Source organism: Notothenia rossii (assembly GCF_949606895.1).
Source record: "Notothenia rossii genome assembly, chromosome: 9".
Classification (NCBI taxonomy): Eukaryota; Metazoa; Chordata; class Actinopteri; order Perciformes; family Nototheniidae; genus Notothenia; species Notothenia rossii.
Genome location: NC_136907.1, coordinates 69,602,230 through 69,621,793, shown reverse-complemented (window position 1 = coordinate 69,621,793; position 19,564 = coordinate 69,602,230). Strand labels below are relative to the sequence as shown.

Below are 19,564 nucleotides of genomic sequence, written 5' to 3'. Positions count from 1 at the left end.
CATACCTTAGCATTTAGTGTCAAATAAAATGTTAGGTTTAATAAAGGTTGTTTTTCTTGAGGAAAATGTTAAGCTGCATAATGTAAAGGTAATACTTGTGAGGAGAAAGTATGGCTACACTTGTGGGAACTTGATTGGAATCCTCAGTTGAGGATAGTTCAATCACAGCTAACACTTTGATTAAGTTAAAGTCTTGAAGGTGAACTTGTGGCCTGAGACTTAACATGTTGTAACACATCCTCAATCCTGAAACATCAGGGTATTTATATGCAACCCAGTCTCACAGCATTTTGTGTTATAGTCACGAAATTAATTTAATCTATTGATTTGTGTTGACCAACACGATTTTCGCATTTCTTTCGTGTCACACAGAACGATTTTAAATGCAATGTATTTCTATTAGTAGTATGTTTCGTGCCTGCACCACGTCTTTTTGTCCGGTCGGGTCTTGGTAGACCAGAAGCTGTGTGGTTCATAAAAACATGTTCTTACTCAATATCTTACCCTAAGCCTAACCCTAACCCTTTTATTTTAAATTGTATAATGTCTGAGCTTTTTTGCCGTCCGCGAGGAAAATAAATGGGGCTCAGAGCCTCAGAATACTGAAATCTGTATTTGTTTTAATATTTTTTTCCTTCTAACTTGGTATTATTTACGTTGCTTTTAAAATCGTACTGTCAATATATTAATCTTGTGACTATAACACGATATGCCGTGAGACTGTGTTGTTATATAACCTTACAGGGACATTTAAAGCAGAGTTTTGTGAGTGAGTGCGTCATAACAGGTGATAAACTCCTGTCTCATATTTCCTCGACAAACCAAGGCCACACCACAGCTGCCAAATCCGGGGATTTGCTGTTGCTGGTTAATCTCATTACAAGAATGAATTAAAAGGAAAAATTGCTGACGACTCGGATGCAGTTTCGAGGAGGTCATATCAGACAAGACAGAAGTATTGTCTAGTCCTTCTTAATCCTCACACAACGTACTCATGCTAAAACCATGCATGTTCTGCCAGTAACAAAAGCAGATTAAATTTGATTGAGTTGTTTGTGGTGAGAATTACACATGGTGTCATAATCTCACATGACAAAGTGTTTAAAAGGATGATTGAAAGAATACAAATCAATATAAATCAATATATTTAGATTAATACAAATCACCACAGTTGATAAAAACCTCATGCTTATTTATGATGTACTTTAGCATCATTTCTTTTTTTTTAATAAGCGCTATTTACAGAATCTAGCTTAATTAAGATGGTAATTATCCAGATTTCAAGGTTGTTTCCCCAATCATAATTTGCATTTTTATAACATTGTGATGCAAATATCCAGCTTAACACATTTAGGATTGTTTGTTATTTTTGCTTACTGAGGCATAAGACATTTATAATGTATTGTCAGGAATAAACTAAGAAGATTTCATACTTTTACAAGAATAACTGTAGAGTACATTTGATTTCCAACAACTGAAATCGACGTAGACAAATCAGTCACAATGAAAGAAAAAGACAAATGGGCGAAGGGAAATAAAAGGGAGAGGAATATTTAAATGACTTACCTTCAAGTTCACACTAATGAGCTGACCTGGGAACTGGTTTTGTATCAATTCAGGTCAAAAAGGTCAAACAAGTGAAGGGAATACCAGCTCACGACTGTCTCTCTCTTCAACTTCCAACTAAATGGCCTTCCTCGAACCAGCCAACTGCTCTGAGTGTTGCCAGCTAACTGCCTTAACTAAAAAAGACCCCTTAAATACCGATTCATTTCATCTCCATTAGATGGCCTTATCTCCGGCGGTAAGCCCTCCCTGTCCTGACATCACTATGATCTCCCATCCAACTGCCCGCCGCACCTTGCCACTGATGTGTATTTACTGAAGCAGCACTGGTCCTAAGCATGGAGGGCTAAACCTCTTTCAACATTTACCTCACTAATCCCTTGTTAGCGCTTTAGACCATAGTTAAGACACCTAAATGCTTAGCTTCCTTTTCCAGTTGCAAAATGTCGCATGCCCTCCTTAGCTGCTCTGCGACCACATGCAGAGAAGCTACATGACGCTGTGTGCAGACTTTTTTAAATCAAACAGATCAGTCTTGTTTTTGTTTTTCTCACATGTCTAGGTAGGGTGTCAGTAATATGCTCCCCAGGGGGCTGAGGGGTTGACCCAAACATGCTTGTTGGTAATTTTCTAGAAATCCGACTAAATGTATGGCGGATGATCCTCTCAGACCTCTTAATCTGACAGTTTGTGCTCACCAACCGCTTACAGCAAGACCCTGCACTTCTTTGAATTACGTTTTTTTCTTTAATGCCTGGCGGGCAGAAAGGTGTGCACAGTTGGTGGGCCGGGGGGACAATTTGTTAAACTGCAGTTATGAAAGAGCGGGGACAGACTGTGTGATGTTTCTATCGTTTTCTACAAGACAGCAAAGAGCTCCTGCAGAGTTGAGTGAAATTAGAGGTCACTGAACCCTTGTGAGGTTGAACTGTCTTGCAATATACCACAAGGTAAAATATGGCAGTAAATACTATCCCACTTGTGCATTTTAAAGCTTTTATTTGTCCCAAAACGGTGGTTGCTAACAAGTTGCTAAATTATAATGCTAAATGTCATCGCGCCAAACAGAGTCTGACTAATGGTGACATTAAAGATGGGGTATGCAATTGACTTCAGAAACACTTTTTGTTATATTCCATGGAATGCTCTTAACATCCCGATAGCAATGAATATAGTAAATGCTTTGACAATAAATACGTAAAAAAATGTCATCTGTGGAAGCCGTGGTGCTGTATAAAGCACGACCAATTATTTGTAACTGCCTGTCAGCCTTCCATCTGTGCACAAACTTATCGTGCCCTCATTGGTCATGTGCGCGTTCGTTGGAGAAGGGGCTCTGTAAGTAAGTCTGAAGGAAGAGGCAGATTTTTTCCGGTTGTATACTTTCAAATTCTAGCGCACTCGAGCTGGTGTCTCCAAAATTACATACCCCACCTTTAAGTCATGGGACTGTGGATTATACCCTATACAGTCTATGATTATACTTTAATGTTGTTTTTTTATTAGTTTGAAAATGTAGAACATAATGCCATTCCTATTTGCCTCAGCTTTTCTTTAGCCTACGCTTAGTGCAACTGGTAGCTTGCTAACATACTAAACCAAGATCGTTAGCATGGTTAGCATTAAAGCATCGTAGCATTTGCACTGTCACCCTTAGTGTTCTATAAACCTAATAATATAGTGCATTAACAAGATGTTTCTTCTAAACAATCATTCTTGATCTGCCTTCTCCTGATACAAAAAAATGTAATGCCTTTGTTAAGATCTGAAAGCAACTGAAGTCATGTTTCTCAAAATGATTTCCCAATGATGAGAACCGAGCAGCTGAATATTCTGCAGCTACTCCTCTTCAAAACATGAAAAGGTGCACCTGTTCATCAACAAAGCTTTGGTACACTCTGTCATGACAATTATGCTAATTTCGTATTGAAATGGATTTAATGTGTGCCAGGAAATGACTAACCACACCATTACAGTACATTACAATTCGTATTACATCCAATTCAGGCTTTTACCCTCTGCATACTGCAGCACAGACACGTTACACGTGAGTTTCCTTCAGTCATGCTGTTGTTCAGAGCAGTTTGGAGATGGAGCGTCCTCATGCTGCAGAAGAGGGATGTCATTATAAACACCAGAGCTGCACTGAGCTCTTATATCAGTGACCTTTAGCTTGAATAAACTGTGTCAGTCTCCTGTGACCTGATGCTGCTGCTGGATGTGTGTTTAGTTTGTTGAAGGGATGCAGCTTCTAAAGACTAGACGTTCATAATAGAGCTTTGCAGATAGAGCCTTTGCTGTCAGGGCTGCTGGACTTTGGAACAAACCGCCTTAGAAAATCAGGGTCTTTAATTCACTTTAAAAAACCCACTTTTTTAGAATTACTTTTATGTGTTTATATTTGTGTTTTATTACTAACTTGTGTTGTTTTATTCTGAACTGTATAATGTGTTAAATTGTGGGGTTTCTGGTATATTTTATGCTCTGTGTGTACAGAATCTAAATGTTCGTAACATTTTGTGAATTTGTTTGAAATGTGCTGTATAAATAAAGTATACTACTATTATTATTATTATTATTATTATTATTATTATTATTATTATTATTATTATTATTATTATTATTATTATTATGGTTTCAGTCCATTACTATTCTAATAATTACTGAACGTCTTGAATCTATTCTCTTTTCATTGCAGTTTGCAACAAAACAACTCAGTTTAAGAATTACACCCAATCGTGTTTATCCTCCAAACATAGACATAATTTCATCATAATTTAAACCATGTGATTTGAATGTAAGATAATGCATAAACCTTTGTCTTCATTCCAAAGGTGAAAGTCCAATGTGATACTTCAAATAGAAACATCAAAAAACAAGTTTAACTTTTAAAGTAACATGTTATTGCCTTTGATTATGGAAAATGTCCTAACGCTTACAGCCTGACAGAGAATGCCGTTCGATGTGGTGTCATAGAAAACATCTTATACGCATAATACTACACAGAGCCATGTTGCAGGAATTTTCTTATTGCACATAATCATTGTAACCCTGGTGTTGCATGTTTTAATCTTAGTCTTTGTACTTGCTTTCCTCTGAAGCCATCTTCTACTTAATGAACACAAAAATACATATATTGTAAAAACAGCACCAACCTGTTCCGTTATGGCTTATCAATCTGCATCCTTGGTTGCAGCTGCATCACTGTTTTGTCAACGAGTGCATTAATTTCGATTTAAGTTTTATTAAAATCAATACATGCTACATAAACCTGATTAACGTAAGTAGTAACTGTCTGTTTGAGCAGGAGACAAAAAGGTAGATTTCTACTGAAAAGAGACTTATGAAGGATTTAGGGAATTAAGAGAGCAGAGCATTAGGACACCTAAACCGCTAATTTAAGAATCTCCTAGGTGTAAGCTTTTTATGAGGGATTTCTGTCCGTCTTGTTTGCACCCAGCATTATAGAGTCACAGTGAGGCGAAGGGATCAGAACAGGTTTACCTCCAGGAAGAGGACCGGCTATAAATTCACAGAGCACAAACACACGTCCATCTTCTAATTGCAGGAACAGTCTGGAGACCAGATTCCTTGCCATTGAATGACAAATGCCCCAGAAAGCTGTAATCCCTCAGAGGTGCAAGTCTTTTACACTCAGTGGAAATCTTGTTTAGGTCTCGATTACTGTGAGATTTAGGATAAAGAATCCCTGAAATAACTGGCAAAGCCTTTAGATCCTCATTGTATTACATTCAGGTAATGTGTACTGACACAGTGAATGTCATTCAAGATTTCACTTAAGTATACAAACGTACGACTTAAAGCAAATACAACGAAAAGTATTACAGTAAAGTCCCTTTAAAGAGTTTTATAATGATATACCCATTATTATTGAAATATTGTATGCTTTAAAATGTAAGCAACCGTTTATGTAGTAGTTTGTAAAGTCATTTATATTGGACTCAATTTAATCGCTTAATATATATCTGTAAATAACTTGGAATTAAAGCTTTAAAATAAAGAAGTAAAAAGTACAATATTTCCCATCAGAGTGTAAAATAAAGGTGTAATTAGATTGAATTACTCAAGTAAAATAACAATTACTTCATGTTTTACAATAGCACTTGAATACATTTACTTTCAACTGCTTTAAATGAAATGTTCTTGCTTGCCTAATACTATAAAAATATGCCTATTTATTATTATACGTTTTTGCTACAAAGTCACCATCTTCATCTGAAAGCAGTGGATGGGGAAAACACATCTAGGTAACATCAAGAGACTAAAGTTTATTTTTATGTTGTGAGACACGAGAGGAAAATATTTTTAGGCAGGTAATCTTGCAGGAGCCTCACACGTCTGCATCAATGAAGAAGAACAGCTCTCACCGTGACAGTCTCCCGAGGACTGATCAAACACCTGATCAGAGGCTTTACAGCGCCTTCTGAAGTAAAAGTGAAATGATTAGCCGGGCCTTCTGTACGATGTCTGAGGCTGTTAGGCTAAATGTAAATCACTGCGGTGTCACAGATTGGATCCATTGGACTTTTAATTTGTTTTGAGTCAAGTTGCTCTGATAGCTCCACAATGCATTGAGCTGAAGGCTGACAACAAAAATGCTCACAATGGCAGACTTTACATGTTTGGCATGTGATGTTTACCCTGTTCACCACCTTAGTCTAGCGCGTTAGCATGCTAACGTGTGCTGCTGTGCTTAGCATTACACATCATCATGTACAATACAGGCAGACGGTAATGTCAATAGAGAGTTTGGCCCCTAATTGAATACATTACAAAATGCACTTTTCCAACAAATAAATGGTGGTTGAGCATTTAATATATTATGTTTGAATGTAATAATACGGTATATGTCACTCATTTTTTATGTATAGTAAAACCAGAGGAAAACTTCAAATTTAGACGCTTGTGCATTTTACTCAAAAGTCGACCTCACTGTGGAGCTTCTGGAAAGATCAGTGGGGTCAATACAGTTAGTAGGATTTTTTCTCCGAGCAACATGAATGTCATCTGATAGAGATTAAGATATAATAATCTGAATCAGTGCACAAACCAACATTACCTTCCAAAATCAACTTCACATTCTGCTGTATCAGTTGGTATAAATGTGTTTATTTTGTCCCTATTGAAAACTTTTTATAGTGTTTTATACATTTTTTAAACTAAATAAACCAATTTAAATAAAATCAATTTGTTTTACATATTAAAAAAACGCTATAGTATAATGGTTAGAATATTTGCTTTTATTCTGAGCTATTTTTGACAGCAGCACTGTTATCTTACTTTTACAATAACATGTCAATCATCTCTACTTATGTCAGAGGCCTTTGTGTAAACAGGTGCATATTCTCCCACAAATGTATAGAAACAGCCTCACATGTTATCGTAAAGGAGGGGCTGATGAAACATATCTATAAAAACTCCACCAAAACGCAGATCTTCATTTCTACCAGTTATACAGGTAAGCAGGAGGCAGTGCTCCTTTTCTAGGCCGGTGTCTCTTTTTAAATGAATTTATTATAATTATTCCAAATCTGTATAACTTTTTGTTTTATCCAGGTTGTGGAGAAAACATGAACGCCATCCAGGTAATTTCCCTCACTCTGCTGTCCGTTCTGGCGGCCAGCGCTCAGGTCATCATGCCAGGAAGATGCCCCCAGACGGGCGTCCAGGAGGACTTTGATACTGCCAGGGTGAATACAAACTTTATTAAACTCTGTTGGGAAACGAGGCAGCATTTAATTCACATTTCATTAAGTTCCAGGAGTTAGCAAATGAGGCCTTCTGGGACCTACTGTAATAAACAACAATTGCAAATGAATGCCTCAAGATTCTGCAGCCCTTCATCAACAGTAAATTGATGTCGTGTTGTTGTGTGTTTGCTCTGCAGTATCTTGGTAAGTGGTTTGATATCCAGAGACTGCCACACACCTTCCAGAAGGGCGAGTGCTGCACTGCCACCTACAGCCTGCAGAGCCCCGGAGTCGTTGGTGTCCTCAACAGCGAGCTGCTGTGAGTACTCCACATGCATACATTCACTTTTTCATGAAGATTTTGACCACTAGAATGTATTTTCTGGAGCTATTACTTATCAAAAAGGGGGGTTCACTTTACTGTGAAGGCTAAACTAAGTTTTGTGAAGCCTGTGACTGTCAAAAGTCTTTAATTTACATTTAATCAAATACTTCTTACAATACATACAACTTTGATGTATTGTTACCATACTTGACTTTTTCAATTGTAAGCTATATAAATAAACATTGATTGATTGACCAGGGCCGACCAACATGAGGCCCGTCAACGGTGCCGCATAAGCACATAGGGCTCAGATGAGGCCCCCTCCGCAAGGCGAGGCCCCACGCAGTCTGCATGACCGGCCTGTAGGGAGGGACGGCCCTGGATGGGACTACTGTGCTTACTTTACTACTATATATTGAATATATATTACAGTTAGATGTGGTTACTTTACAGATTTAGAGAGCACAAAATAAACACATGATCAGGTTATAAAAGCATGATGCTGTGGTTTAGATTAAACTATCCAACAGTTTATAATGTAGGTAACAGAGGATGCTACTATTAAAGTTCTCTGTAGCAGCAGCAGTATAGTGATATTCTTAAAATATGTTACTCTCTGAAAGGTAGCATACACCAAAAAACTATACTTTTACTACATTTTTCTGTTCATACTTATTTAGGACTTTCACTTTCAGACATATATTATACAAAATAGGTCCTCCACTACTTTGTGTAAATGTTTCTAAATGTATGTTTTGTTTCTTTTAGTTCTGATGGTAGCATTAGCTCCATCAATGGTTCTGCCACCGCCAAAGACCCCTCTGAGCCCGCCAAGCTGCAGGTCTCCTTCTTCGAGAGTAAGGACATCTTATTTATTACGAACCTGGAAATATAACTGTTCCAACACTCAGAGTTACAGTTGAAGTGTCCTCTCTATCAATACTGTAGAACAGGGGTGCTCAAACTACGGCCCGGGGGCCAAATGCGGCCCGCGAGCCATTTTTAATCGGCCCTCAGCAAATAAAAAAAGTATAATGGAATATGGCCCACAAATTAAACTTGTGCTTGTCTTATATTGTACTTTTCAAATATATATACGTACAAATATACTACACAGTATTCATGTATTAGTAATCACATTTTTAAAGTTGAAAACATTTTCTAACAAATGTGAGTTGATGAGACAAAAGCCCAATAACTTATTTACAAGCTTGAAATATACCCTTCATATTTTCCCTTATTATAAGCAATCTGAGGCTTCTGTTTTCAGGAATGAGCTGCTAACAACATTTTGCTAACTTATAACTTAACTTATGAGGTCATATATCAGTGAAAAAAGTTTGGACATCCCTGCTGTGGAAGAATATACATTTTAAATTGACATTACTGTCTCTTTTCACCTGCAGACGCCCCCCCTGCTCCTTACTGGGTGCTGTCCACCGACTACGAGAACTACTCTCTGGTGTACAGCTGCACCGACCTCGGGGTGCTGCACTTTGACTTCGCCTGGATCATGAGCAGAGAGCCCACCCTATCCGAGGAGACCCTGGGGGAGCTGCAAGGCATCCTGTCCTCCATGGGAGTGAGCGTGCACAAGCTGCTCACCACCGACCAGTCCGAGGCCACCTGCAGCTCCATGAGCCTGTAACTGAGTCAGAGGAGGAGGCCTGCAGGCGGACATGTGGTTAACTCCTCACTGTTTGTCTCATGCAAAGTCAATGCAATACACTTATTTAAACAGCAGAGCAGGGTGTTGGTGTCTTTTCTATGTTACTGGGAGGTCTGATGATAATGTGTATTTTTGGGAGGTTATAGGTTACAGCTACTAGTTACCCTTTAAAAAATGAATGAAGAAATCATTATAAATTTGATTACCCTTTGTTAGAAAAATATCACTCGTCACCGTGTGAGACAGCGACCCTTTAGCGGTTGGATTTTCAGGAAAAGAATCAACCACGAGAGGAGATAGAATTGCAAACCATGGTGAATTTATTCCAAAAACACCACAAGAGAACAGTAGCCAGCATGTAGTTGTTCACCACTCCCTGTACATGTTCACCCTTCCCCTCTGACTGAAGACAGAGGTTCTCGATTGGGAGAAACCATTCAAAGGTACACTTAATAAATACACGTGTCATCATAATAATTATAAAGAATATCCATAATATTATTTACATAGCATTTTTAACTGTTTATATCTGTTAATTGAACCCAAAACAAACATGATAACTGACCAGAAAAAATATAAATACATTCCCAAGTAAAACAGAAACCCCTACGCCTATCTCGCTACTTGGTTCGTCCCGAACACACCGGCTTGAGCTTCAATAATCAGGATACATGTATTTATTATCCTTAAAGTAGTCATCACATACAGAGCATTTGGTACAACTAGTTCCCAGAACAGTGTCCTTCACATGCTTATAAACAAGAGAGGGTGTTACACAGTCACAAGATGGAGGAATACCGGTTCAAAGCAGTATACAATGTTTAGATTAGATCAGCTAAGGCCCACGTCAGAAATTATCATGCTTGTCATATGTCTATCTCCATAGAGGCTGGATCATCATGTTAATCATTGTCACAAAGCTATCATATGACAAAAAAAGTCCTGATGCTCTTCTAGGTAATCATACATCCTGTTATGTACACAGCCACAGTTGGGCCTTTGTTATCATGCATAACTCTGATATTGGAAGAGTACGTTCAGTATTTTCGGTGACATTTACAACTTTTAAAAAAAACAGGGCAAAAAGCTGAGAATTCATTTAAACAAACCTTTATTGCTTTCTGTTTTTTATTTCGAAGCAGTAAACACATTTATCAAATGGTTTCTAACATTTAGGTATGAATGCATTTATGAATGAATTCATCCCAAACATTAACACTTAGCTGAAGTCATTTTAATAACAGTAAACAATAAATGACAATATGGTGAACTTCATTTGTACATTGTACAATATGAAGTTATAATTGCTGACAAAGACTACATAAAGACACATTTAAATATCTACATTATAATTAGGTATTAACCATGTCTTAAATATTTGTTTACTGCTTGTAAATTATAATTCATCTGAAATCAGTAAAGCACTTTTAGTAACTAAAGATTGGTACAATGCTTTCCTGTGAAATGAAGTGGAGTAGAATTAAAAAGCATAACATGGAAACACTCAAGTGAAGCACTAAAAGGTCAACATTTTACTTAAAGGGGACCTATCATGCAAAATGCACTTTGTGATGTCTTTTATACATAAATATGTGTCCCTGGTGCGTCGGGGAACTCACGCAGCGTCAGAAAATAAACCCTCTCTCTATTCCTCCGTACCCAAATCTTTTAAAAACGGGTGTCCAACGAGCAGATGCAGATTTGCTGCCGATCTGACGTCAAATCGTCAGGGGACCCACAGAAAGTTGTTATCAGAAACAATGCCTGACGTGTTTTGGACGTAATCTTTGTTTACATTAGCAAGCCTCGCTAACACTCAGAGATAACCTGTACTGGAGAGCACGTGTTTAAAAAGCAGGAACAAAAAAGAACTCAACTTGTGATAAACCTGCAAGAGAAAAAGCATTTGAGCTCCATACCGTTTCAGAAATAATCCTTCATGTGGTTTAGAACAGGATGGCGTTTTATCACAGCATGAATTTTACTTTATCTCCGGTAGAATTCTGATCAGGCATTAGCTCCGCCTCCTCTTCTTTTTTTTTCAAGCTAAGGTCCCAAAATCCGTGTTTCTCTATCAGGGCTTCAAAAGAGGGGTATGAGCAGTATGAGGCATGGCTACAATGGGTGATCTGTTTGGTATCTGTTTTGGTAAAACACTACATGTTTTGTATAGGTATGGCCCTACAATATATTTTCCCAATACAGCATAATAGGTCTGCTTTAAGTACAGCACTGGGAGGTAGAAGTGAGTTTCAGTATGTAGCACACACACATTTTAGATATTAAATGTTAAAGTTCTTATTTTTGTGTATTTGGTTAAGAATGAAGCTCAAAATATTTGTCGCGATGAGCCGCCATCATTGGAACATGTTTAATATTTACTGACACAACACTGCTACACTAACCGCACAGGTCAATGAACACACATCTGTTTAACTGGACCCATGGTCTTTTGCTGTGGCTTGCACACAAAGATTTGTTATACTTCATATCTTTTATAATTTGCATTTGTTTGTCAGCTCTTATTTTATTGGTGCCTTATTTATTCTCTGTAAATGTGTGCAATTTCAAATACAATGCTCCATTTGAGACATAACTGGTATATCATTGGGCTTGCATAATGACAATTTTACAAGATTTTGAACAAGCCTATTCTAAAATAAAAAATAAAAACACAGCACAACACTGATTTCTTTCCACATGTTTATTGCATTGACTTTGCGTCTACAGAACGAGGCACAGCACACACTGCATACAGAGGTGTGTCACGAATCTATGATACACATTCCTGTACAGGCTGAAACAGAAGCTTTTTACTGGATCATGGCGCTGCAGAAAGCCTCGTCCTGGTAGGTCGGGACCATCTTGCTAACGTCGACTCCGATGGATGACAGGATGCCGTGCAGCTTCTCCACGGTCTCCTCAGGGATGGTGGGCTCTCGGCTCAGGATCCAGGAAAACTCCATAACGAAGATGCCGTAGTCTCTGCAGCCGTAGACCAGAGAGTGACCCTCGTAGTCTGTGGAGAGCACCCAGTAGGGACCAGGGGGAGAAGCTGCAGGAGAGACGAGAATCAGAGTCAGTGCTGCTTAAACATTCAGTACACAAGTATGTATATGTAGCACTCAAAAGATAATGCAATTTCAGGATTCTTGCCTTTTTCAGTTTGTATATTTATGGTTCAATGCCCTTATTGCAAGTTGGATAAAGTTAGCTAAATGATGCGTTATGCAACTGAATAACCCGGAAAATGTTAGTTATTAATTCTTTACCATTGAAGGAGACCTCCAGCTTGGCGGGCTCCGCGGGGTCCTTCACCTTAGCAGATCCAAGGATAGAATTAGTAGATCCATCAGCACTGAAAAAAATAAGACGACGTAAAACATTAAATAATTACTTTCACTCATAGTGTATACAAGTATAAAGCTCCATTTGTGAACCTGTGTGTTCAAGGGGTAAGGATTTTGAAACAAAGCTTCATTTATAAAAAATCAAATAGTATAATGTGGCTTTAAAAAAAGGAAACATATATACAGCCTTCCATCAAAAGGTTTCTTTTTGTGAATTTAGAAGACTAAAGACATAGTAATCTTAACGTAGGTGCAGTTCCAACAATATCATGACTTTAAGCAGTTCCTTTAGGAAAAAAGGATCATATTCAAACCCTTGCATTAGAAAGTGTAGGCCCTAAAGCAGTGTGTACTCACAGCAGCTCACTGTTGAGGACCCCGATGACCCCGGGGCCCTTGGTGCTGTAGGTGGCGGTGCCGCACTCGCCTTTCTGGAAGAATGTTGGCAGCTTCATGATCTCATACCACTTACCAATGTACTGCGGAGGAAACACAGGATTTCAAATTAAAAATTACTTTTAGACATTTAGTTGTTGCAAAATAGGCCCGATTATCACACTGTACATAACATTTATTGTTAGCAAAGAGAAGATGAGTTTAGTATTCACCATGGAGGGGTCAAAGTCGGCCTGAACTGCAGGTTTGGGACATCTGCCAAACCTCAGCACCTCAGCGCTCACTGCCAGCACAGACAGAAGAGTCAGGGAAATCACCTGCATGGCCTTCATCTTATCAACGACCTGCAGAATACACAGCAGCACTGTTAAAACATTTAGCTTCTCTGAGGGTTAACTACAGAGGGAAATATCTGAAGACATAAAGAGGCAGAGTGGTGGCTGCAGGCTGCTCACCTGTGAGTATTCAGGGTTATTGTGTGCAGGTGTTGAGCTTTGAGCGTCTTTTAAAGATGTCAAGCTTCAATATTGATCACGGTCTTCAGCCCCCTCCTGTGTTTCCAGCTAGAAGAGGTGGAGTGAGAAAGTTGGCACCTGTTTAAATAAAGAGACTGTTCAAACAGGCCTCCCAGCTTGTGATGTTTCTTGAAGTAAATCTATGTTATTCTTCTTTATCTGCCCATTCATCTAAACTTTTGTTCTATACAATGTTTTTTAAAAGGAAGAAAATTAGACAAGATCCAAAAAACTAAATGTATCCCAGTGGTCACAATATCTTGACTTAAAGTTACATTTTTCATCAAGCAGATTTTAAAAGTTTAATCCTCCGGTATCGTTCGATTGGACTACGCAAATTAGTCATTCGAGACAAAAATGTCCACTGCAAAATACTTTGATAAAAACATTATATTAAAAGGTTTTTTTCACAACTTTTTTGGGTTCAATCTTTAAAGCAACTTCCGCCCTAATACAAAATACCAAAAATGTAATCATTTTCAGGATTTTAACCCTTTAAATGCCATTTTGAATACATGAAACTGCTGTTTTTTTTCATGATGAAAACAGAGAAAATTAGTTATTTTCCAAAAAATACATATCTGGTGACTGGGTCTTTTTTTTATAACAGTCTTGGATATGTCAAAGATTGGCAACAAAATAGATTTTTTTGTATTATTAGTTTTTGAACAAAATCAGATTGCACAAAAAAGTTACATATTAGTCATTCGGGACAAAAATGTCCACTTCCAAAAACTGCTCTAAAATGACAACAGATTAATATTTTTTAAAACGTTTTGGGGTTAAATCTTTCAATCAACTTAATTCCTGATCAAAAATACCAAATGTTAAATTATGTTCAGGATTTTTAACCCTTGAACTGCCAGTTTGAAAACATGAATTTGCGTTTTCTATGAAAAACATGCAAAAAAAGGCAGTTATTTTCCATATAATAAATGTTGGGGGGGTCTGCTTTTTTTTTTATCACAGTCTTGGATATGTCAAAGATTAGCAGCAAAATTGATTTTTTTGCACAGAATCAGATTAAACAAAAAAACTCACACATTAGCCACTCGTGTCCCATCCACTCCCATTATAACCACATCTTTTGATCTCTCCGCCATACCGGTATAAAATCATGCATTTTGTAATGTCAGGGTTTTATATTGGAGGAAAATAGTTCAATTTGTCCTTTTTACTGTATATGACCAGATGTGACATTTTACCATTGAATTGCATGCTTGTCATTTCTTGGTTTCTTTGCCTGTTGTATAATGGGGCCCTGACAGCCATTGGAATACATGTATGAAACTAATATGATGTAGGTGTGTTGGTATGGATGTGGAAGAGTGGTATCAGCTGAGAAATGTGCGTGTTTGTCTGGATGTACAGTGTGTGTGTACAGAGACAACAATCTACAGTAGATTTGGTTTACAGCAAGTCGCAGTTTTTGCCTCATATCTTAGACCCTCCAGAAAAACGAAATTCTGCGATCGCAGAATTTACCGCATAATCAGCAAAATGGCGCAGATTTCTAAAAGGCCGCATATTTATCAAGAGGCCGCATAATCCCCGCATTTTTCCACACTAAATTGAGGGGGAAAAAAGTTAACTCGTCTTGACGTGACGTCATCAGCTCGCGCATCACAGAATGTAAACAACACTGTATAGAGTGAACGTGTGGAGCTCACACGATAGAGAAAACACCAAGATGAAAATATCTAATCCATCTCATTTACCGACAAACATTTCTACTAAAGACCGGGCAAAAAGTGGGGGGAAACTATTCTGCACCCCGTGCAACTGTGTGTTGGAGCATAAGAGAAAATCGACGGTGACGACCCACTTTGATTCATTCAAACATTCGAAAATGCTTTCTGCTGCTGCGGACAAGAAAGCCAAACAACTCACGTTCACGAGACGAGGCATCAACCTCCAAAATCCTTTCGAGGGCTACAAGAAACCAGCGCCGACTGAGAGTTACGTCATCTCCGTTCCCTCCAATGGACCACTTTTTTTTTACAGCAATGGCGGATTGTGGAGCCTCTCAATCGTTCCCCGGAAGTTAGCGCCAAGGCTAGCAGAGCTGTAGAGTTGCAGCATAATAGACCGTTCGTGAATGACTTTTAAAGGTAAGAAGAAGTTTAAAGATTTATATTGCGGATATTATCAGTACATCTGATTCAAATTAACATGTGTATTAAAGGATGTCAGTGGATTATCCCTAAATTAGTAGATTTAGGGAACGTTTACAGATAACAGATAAAGCTAGGATTCCGGATCAAGTTAGCAACACACGTTGAACAGCCTTTTAATTGTAAATTCCGTTCTCTTAATGTCATTTCGTCCAACGTTGTTGAACGGTACGTCTACACTACAGGCATCAAAAAATGCTTTCAACGCTTCGCCCATTCACTTGAATGGGGTGACGAAGAAGATTTTTAATCTTCGCCGAACTGCATTGTGGGGAGCATGGCTTTGCAAGCATCACGAGCATCTATCGGCATCAAAAGTTGAACAATGTTCAACTTTTGAGGCTCGATGCTTGGCATCAGCCAATGAAATCCCGTTTATGCAAATCCCGCCAGTGCAAGCGCAGCCAATCAAACCGCGTGCAAGCTGGGAGAGCCAGACCGCAGTTCATTTCCTCATATTCCAAACGAGATATTACGGTAGCAAATCACCCGGTTCTTTACGACCGGAACTATTTACCGGGAAACAAACCGGAGGAACCAGGCATGGAGGGAGGTGGCAGAGACAGTGGGTGAAACTGATAGTTTTTTCGCCTGTTTGGAGAGTTTATATCCAGTTTACTTCGTTTTAACATTGCTATTGCTTTGTATGTCGGGGGCGGGAGATTCATGTGATTGGTTGCTCGCAAAAAATCGCCAAGCTTCAAGATTTTTTCATGCCTGTAGTGTAGAGAAGAAGGGCTTCTAAACGGGATTGTATGCGGGGGTGGAGGGAGTTAAATATTAGATCAATATAACTTTGGTGTGGGTAAGAGTGAGTGTTTTTAGCAGAGCCATATTGTGTCCTTGTGATTATGTTGATTATTACCTGTCTGTATAATGTTGCAGCTCAGCTGATTTTGGATTGATGGCAAAGGGAGAGGGACTTAAGTGAGAGTGAAAACACAAGGTAAGTTTAATACTACTGTTTTATATAAGTAAGCATACTAAACATGTATTCTATCACTGTATTATATAAGTAATCTTGTTAGTAACCTACTGTATGGCAGGTGGAGGGGCAGTGATGTTACAGGTGGAGGAGCAAAACTGCAAGACTGCAAACTCACAAGACAGAGAAATCAAAGTTTGTTCTCCAGAGAAGAGGTTGATTTCACTTCATTTATTTCATATTTTCTAAAGATGTGGAAATGGCAAAAAAATAAAACTTGAGAGCTGCAACCAAGACAACTGTAACAACATGAGTAGAGAGCCACCAAGGTTTTTCAAGTCCCTCTCTTACTCCATTTTGCCAACCCAAACTTCCAGGTACATGACGGGACACCTTGCTTGTTTTTGTTGTTTGCGCTCCTCTAGCTGGGTGCTGGCAGGTGGAGGGCAGTGATGTTGGCAGGTGGAGGGGCAGTGATGTTACGGGTGGAGGGGCATTGATGTTAGCTGTTACACACCAGGCTCAAACTTAACACATTGCATCCTTCTTTGCAGTGTCCTTATTCCTGGAAGGGGAATCTGCAATTCCTGCAGAGTTTTGTTACCCGTTGGTCCGCACGCAAAGCGAATTTTTAAAGCCTTCTTAATTGTCTCATTGCTCCATTTCATCCCCTTTGTGGTGAGTCTGCCTAATGCCTTAAGTTGGTCTTTTTAAAACGTTTTCTTATATTTGTTGTTCCTACTTTTCATTGTTTACTTGAGAGCTGCATTTTCCTTCCTGATTTTTCTTAGTGCAGACTTTGCTTTTTTGGTGATTCCTTCTTGGCTCTTTAATTGTCTCTTTAATTTTTTTAATAGATCTGTTTGACTGGCTGCTGGTTCCCTCTTATGCTGACTGGCTGCTGGTTCCCTTGTACGCTGACTGGCTGCTGGTTCCCTCGTATGCTGACTGGCTGCTGGTTCCCTCGTATGCTGACTGGCTGCTGGTTCCCTCGTATGCTGACTGGCTGCTGGTTCCCTCGTATGCTGACTGGCTGCTGGTTCCCTCGTATGCTGACTGGCTGCTGGTTCCCTCGTATGCTGACTGGCTGCTGGTTCCCTTGTATGCTGACTGGCTGTTGGTTCCCTCGTATGCTGAGTGGGTGGTGTCCACCCTCCCTGTCTCTCCTCACTAGCCATGTCCTCTCTTTCTTCACCCTCACTTTCCTTTCTCTCAGTCTCCTCATCCCTTCTTACCTCAATCTTTGAGACTAATGTAAATAGAAGACATGGCACTGTAGATTTTTGAACATTTAAAATATTATACCACTTAAAAATAAGAAATATGACTTTTGTTACTAAGAGTTCATACTTATTATACCTGTGTCACCTTTCACACTATAGCTGTGATCATGAGCTATGGGCTTTGTAGATACAGGTCCCGGGGTGAATCGTGGTGCAGGGGCCCTTCTCTTTTTGACCACAGGGCGATGCATGAAGATGGTGGGTATAGCCTCTGCTCTCAGCCTAGTCTTGCCCTTTTTTGTCTTGACAAACTGGTCTGCATCAAAATGTGCCTGCGGAGTGACTTGAGGTTACTTCCCACACAGAACAACTCAGTTTTGTCTGCCCACATACATATTCCATAGTGGTTGAATACACAGTATTAGGAAACACTTTATACTTACTGGACATGTTATACTCATTACATACTGTATATAAAATATGACCAAGAATGTGAGACAACTTTATAGAAATTCATATCACATCTGTTACTGATGCCATTTGTCATACTTTGTTAAACTCACAAATAATAAAGTTCCATAACTTCAGTTGGGAACAAAAACCACACCTTATCTCCCCAAGGCAATTTCCCATCCAATAGGTGTGCTATATAGGTGTGTATAACCCTTTCTCCTGTCTGTTACTCCCTCTTTCAGCACAAGAACCAGAGGGGGATTCAATGGAGCCTGAATACCTGCATTGAGACCCTCACCCTGCACCCTGAGTCTCAACTCTGTTTTTCAAGCCTTTCCCTGTTTTTTTGTATTAAACAAAACATTAAGCTTTCCCAATGGTGTGGTTTTCGTTTTGTGAAAAAGTGCAAATGCAGTGTTTGTATATAATAACTTCAAATATTTTTTTGCTGTTGGTCGTGAAATTGCTCCTGCTGACTTGAGCCAGCCATTTTTTCCTCCGCTCTGTGTCAGTGGGGAAGCCGTACATTTGTACTCCTTTCTCGGAGCGATTTGAGCATCCCCAGGCAGCACAGCAAACCATGGTGGCGACTAGGAGGCAGCACAGCAAACCAGGACAACACGGAGGAAAAGGCACAGACAAACTGCATGATATGCTATTCAATGTTTATTGAATTCCATGTATTTGCAATGGATGTTCCTAAAACAACACATTTAACATCATCATCATGCTGCTGCTGCTGCTGCTGCTAGTCCTTTGATAGTCACCTGTCGGTCTCCTGTCCTTTCTGAAAGCCATAAAGATGACATTAGTCATTTAGATAACTTGTGTCCTCAATTACCATGGGATTACTGAAACTACCATGAATTTAAGAAAATGGTAGAAATTAATCTAATCTGAATTTTGAAGCATTCCTTTAGATCCCCTCCCTATAAATATATCAATAAACATTAGAAAGTGATGCTCCTGACTACCATACAAGTTTAAGAAGATAATATTGGTTTTAAAGAATTCAAAGCTATAAATAAACAGCAACAGGCTCTTTAACCAAGGCACTGTTAGCCTAACATGTAAACTAGTTGTTCACACTAATCCTAATATTATCACTTAATATTAGTACATTCTATTTTATTTTTAAAAACGTATTGATGTAAATACATACACATATCGATTTGTTGTATAAATATTGCAAATCAAAACCTTTATTCACTAATAATTACCAAGAATCGTAGTTCTATCTCCTGTTATCAATGCATT

General features: G+C 38.8%; 3 protein-coding genes and 1 long non-coding RNA gene across 9 annotated transcripts in view; 2 read left to right on the top strand and 2 right to left on the bottom strand.

The window, feature by feature from the left end:
* The window catches only part of samd7 (sterile alpha motif domain containing 7), a 33,518-nt gene that overhangs the window by 7,840 nt on the left and 6,114 nt on the right, over nt 1–19,564 (bottom strand). Inside the window, exon 1 of one of the 2 annotated variants that reach the window (XM_079649202.1) lies at nt 1,567–1,804. The exons of the other annotated variant lie outside the window; for it this stretch is intronic. The gene's annotated coding sequence lies outside the window, so the exon portion shown is untranslated. Of the gene's footprint in view, nt 1–1,566; nt 1,805–19,564 lie in introns of those variants that run through there. 2 annotated transcript variants of the gene reach the window in all.
* Nucleotides 7,158–9,250, top strand: LOC307018378 (apolipoprotein D-like; the record flags this gene model as incomplete). The annotated part of the gene is made up of 4 exons (XM_079648608.1): nt 7,158–7,277; nt 7,475–7,596; nt 8,371–8,459; nt 9,009–9,250. 4 exons carry the CDS (start codon nt 7,158–7,160, stop codon nt 9,248–9,250), a joined length of 573 nt encoding a protein of 190 aa, XP_079504734.1.
* LOC307018785 (apolipoprotein D-like) lies at nt 12,009–15,555 on the bottom strand. Of its 2 annotated transcripts, none has more exons than XM_079649214.1 (6): nt 15,423–15,555; nt 13,473–13,580; nt 13,230–13,361; nt 12,979–13,100; nt 12,544–12,629; nt 12,009–12,326 (listed from the first exon to the last, which is right to left on the bottom strand). In XM_079649214.1, exons 3-6 carry the CDS (start codon nt 13,347–13,349, stop codon nt 12,085–12,087), a joined length of 570 nt encoding a protein of 189 aa, XP_079505340.1. In that variant the 5' UTR covers nt 13,350–13,361; nt 13,473–13,580; nt 15,423–15,555; the 3' UTR covers nt 12,009–12,084. The 2 variants fall into 2 exon arrangements, with proteins under 2 accessions (XP_079505340.1, XP_079505339.1); XM_079649213.1 differs by having other exon boundaries at nt 12,010–12,326; nt 13,473–13,610; nt 15,423–15,440.
* On the top strand, nt 15,509–17,752 carry LOC307018788. Of its 4 annotated transcripts, none has more exons than XR_013802495.1 (4): nt 15,509–15,643; nt 16,592–16,652; nt 16,735–17,309; nt 17,489–17,752. It is a non-coding gene; the product is annotated as an uncharacterized lncRNA (long non-coding RNA). The 4 variants fall into 4 exon arrangements; XR_013802496.1 differs by lacking the exon at nt 15,509–15,643 and adding an exon at nt 16,257–16,271; XR_013802497.1 differs by lacking the exon at nt 15,509–15,643 and having other exon boundaries at nt 15,644–16,652; nt 17,489–17,748.

What these genes read in the sequence shown, in the direction of transcription:
- LOC307018785 (XM_079649214.1), bottom strand. Translation starts at nt 13,349, where the DNA reads ATGAAGGCCATGCAGGTGATTTCCCTGACTCTTCTGTCTGTGCTGGCA. An exon ending in CCGACTTTGACCCCTCCATG is followed by an intron (nt 13,101 to 13,229) that starts GTGAATACTAAA and finishes TTTCCTCCGCAG; the next exon opens with TACATTGGTAAGTGGTATGA. An exon ending in GTCCTCAACAGTGAGCTGCT is followed by an intron (nt 12,630 to 12,978) that starts GTGAGTACACAC and finishes TATTTTTTTCAG; the next exon opens with TGCTGATGGATCTACTAATT.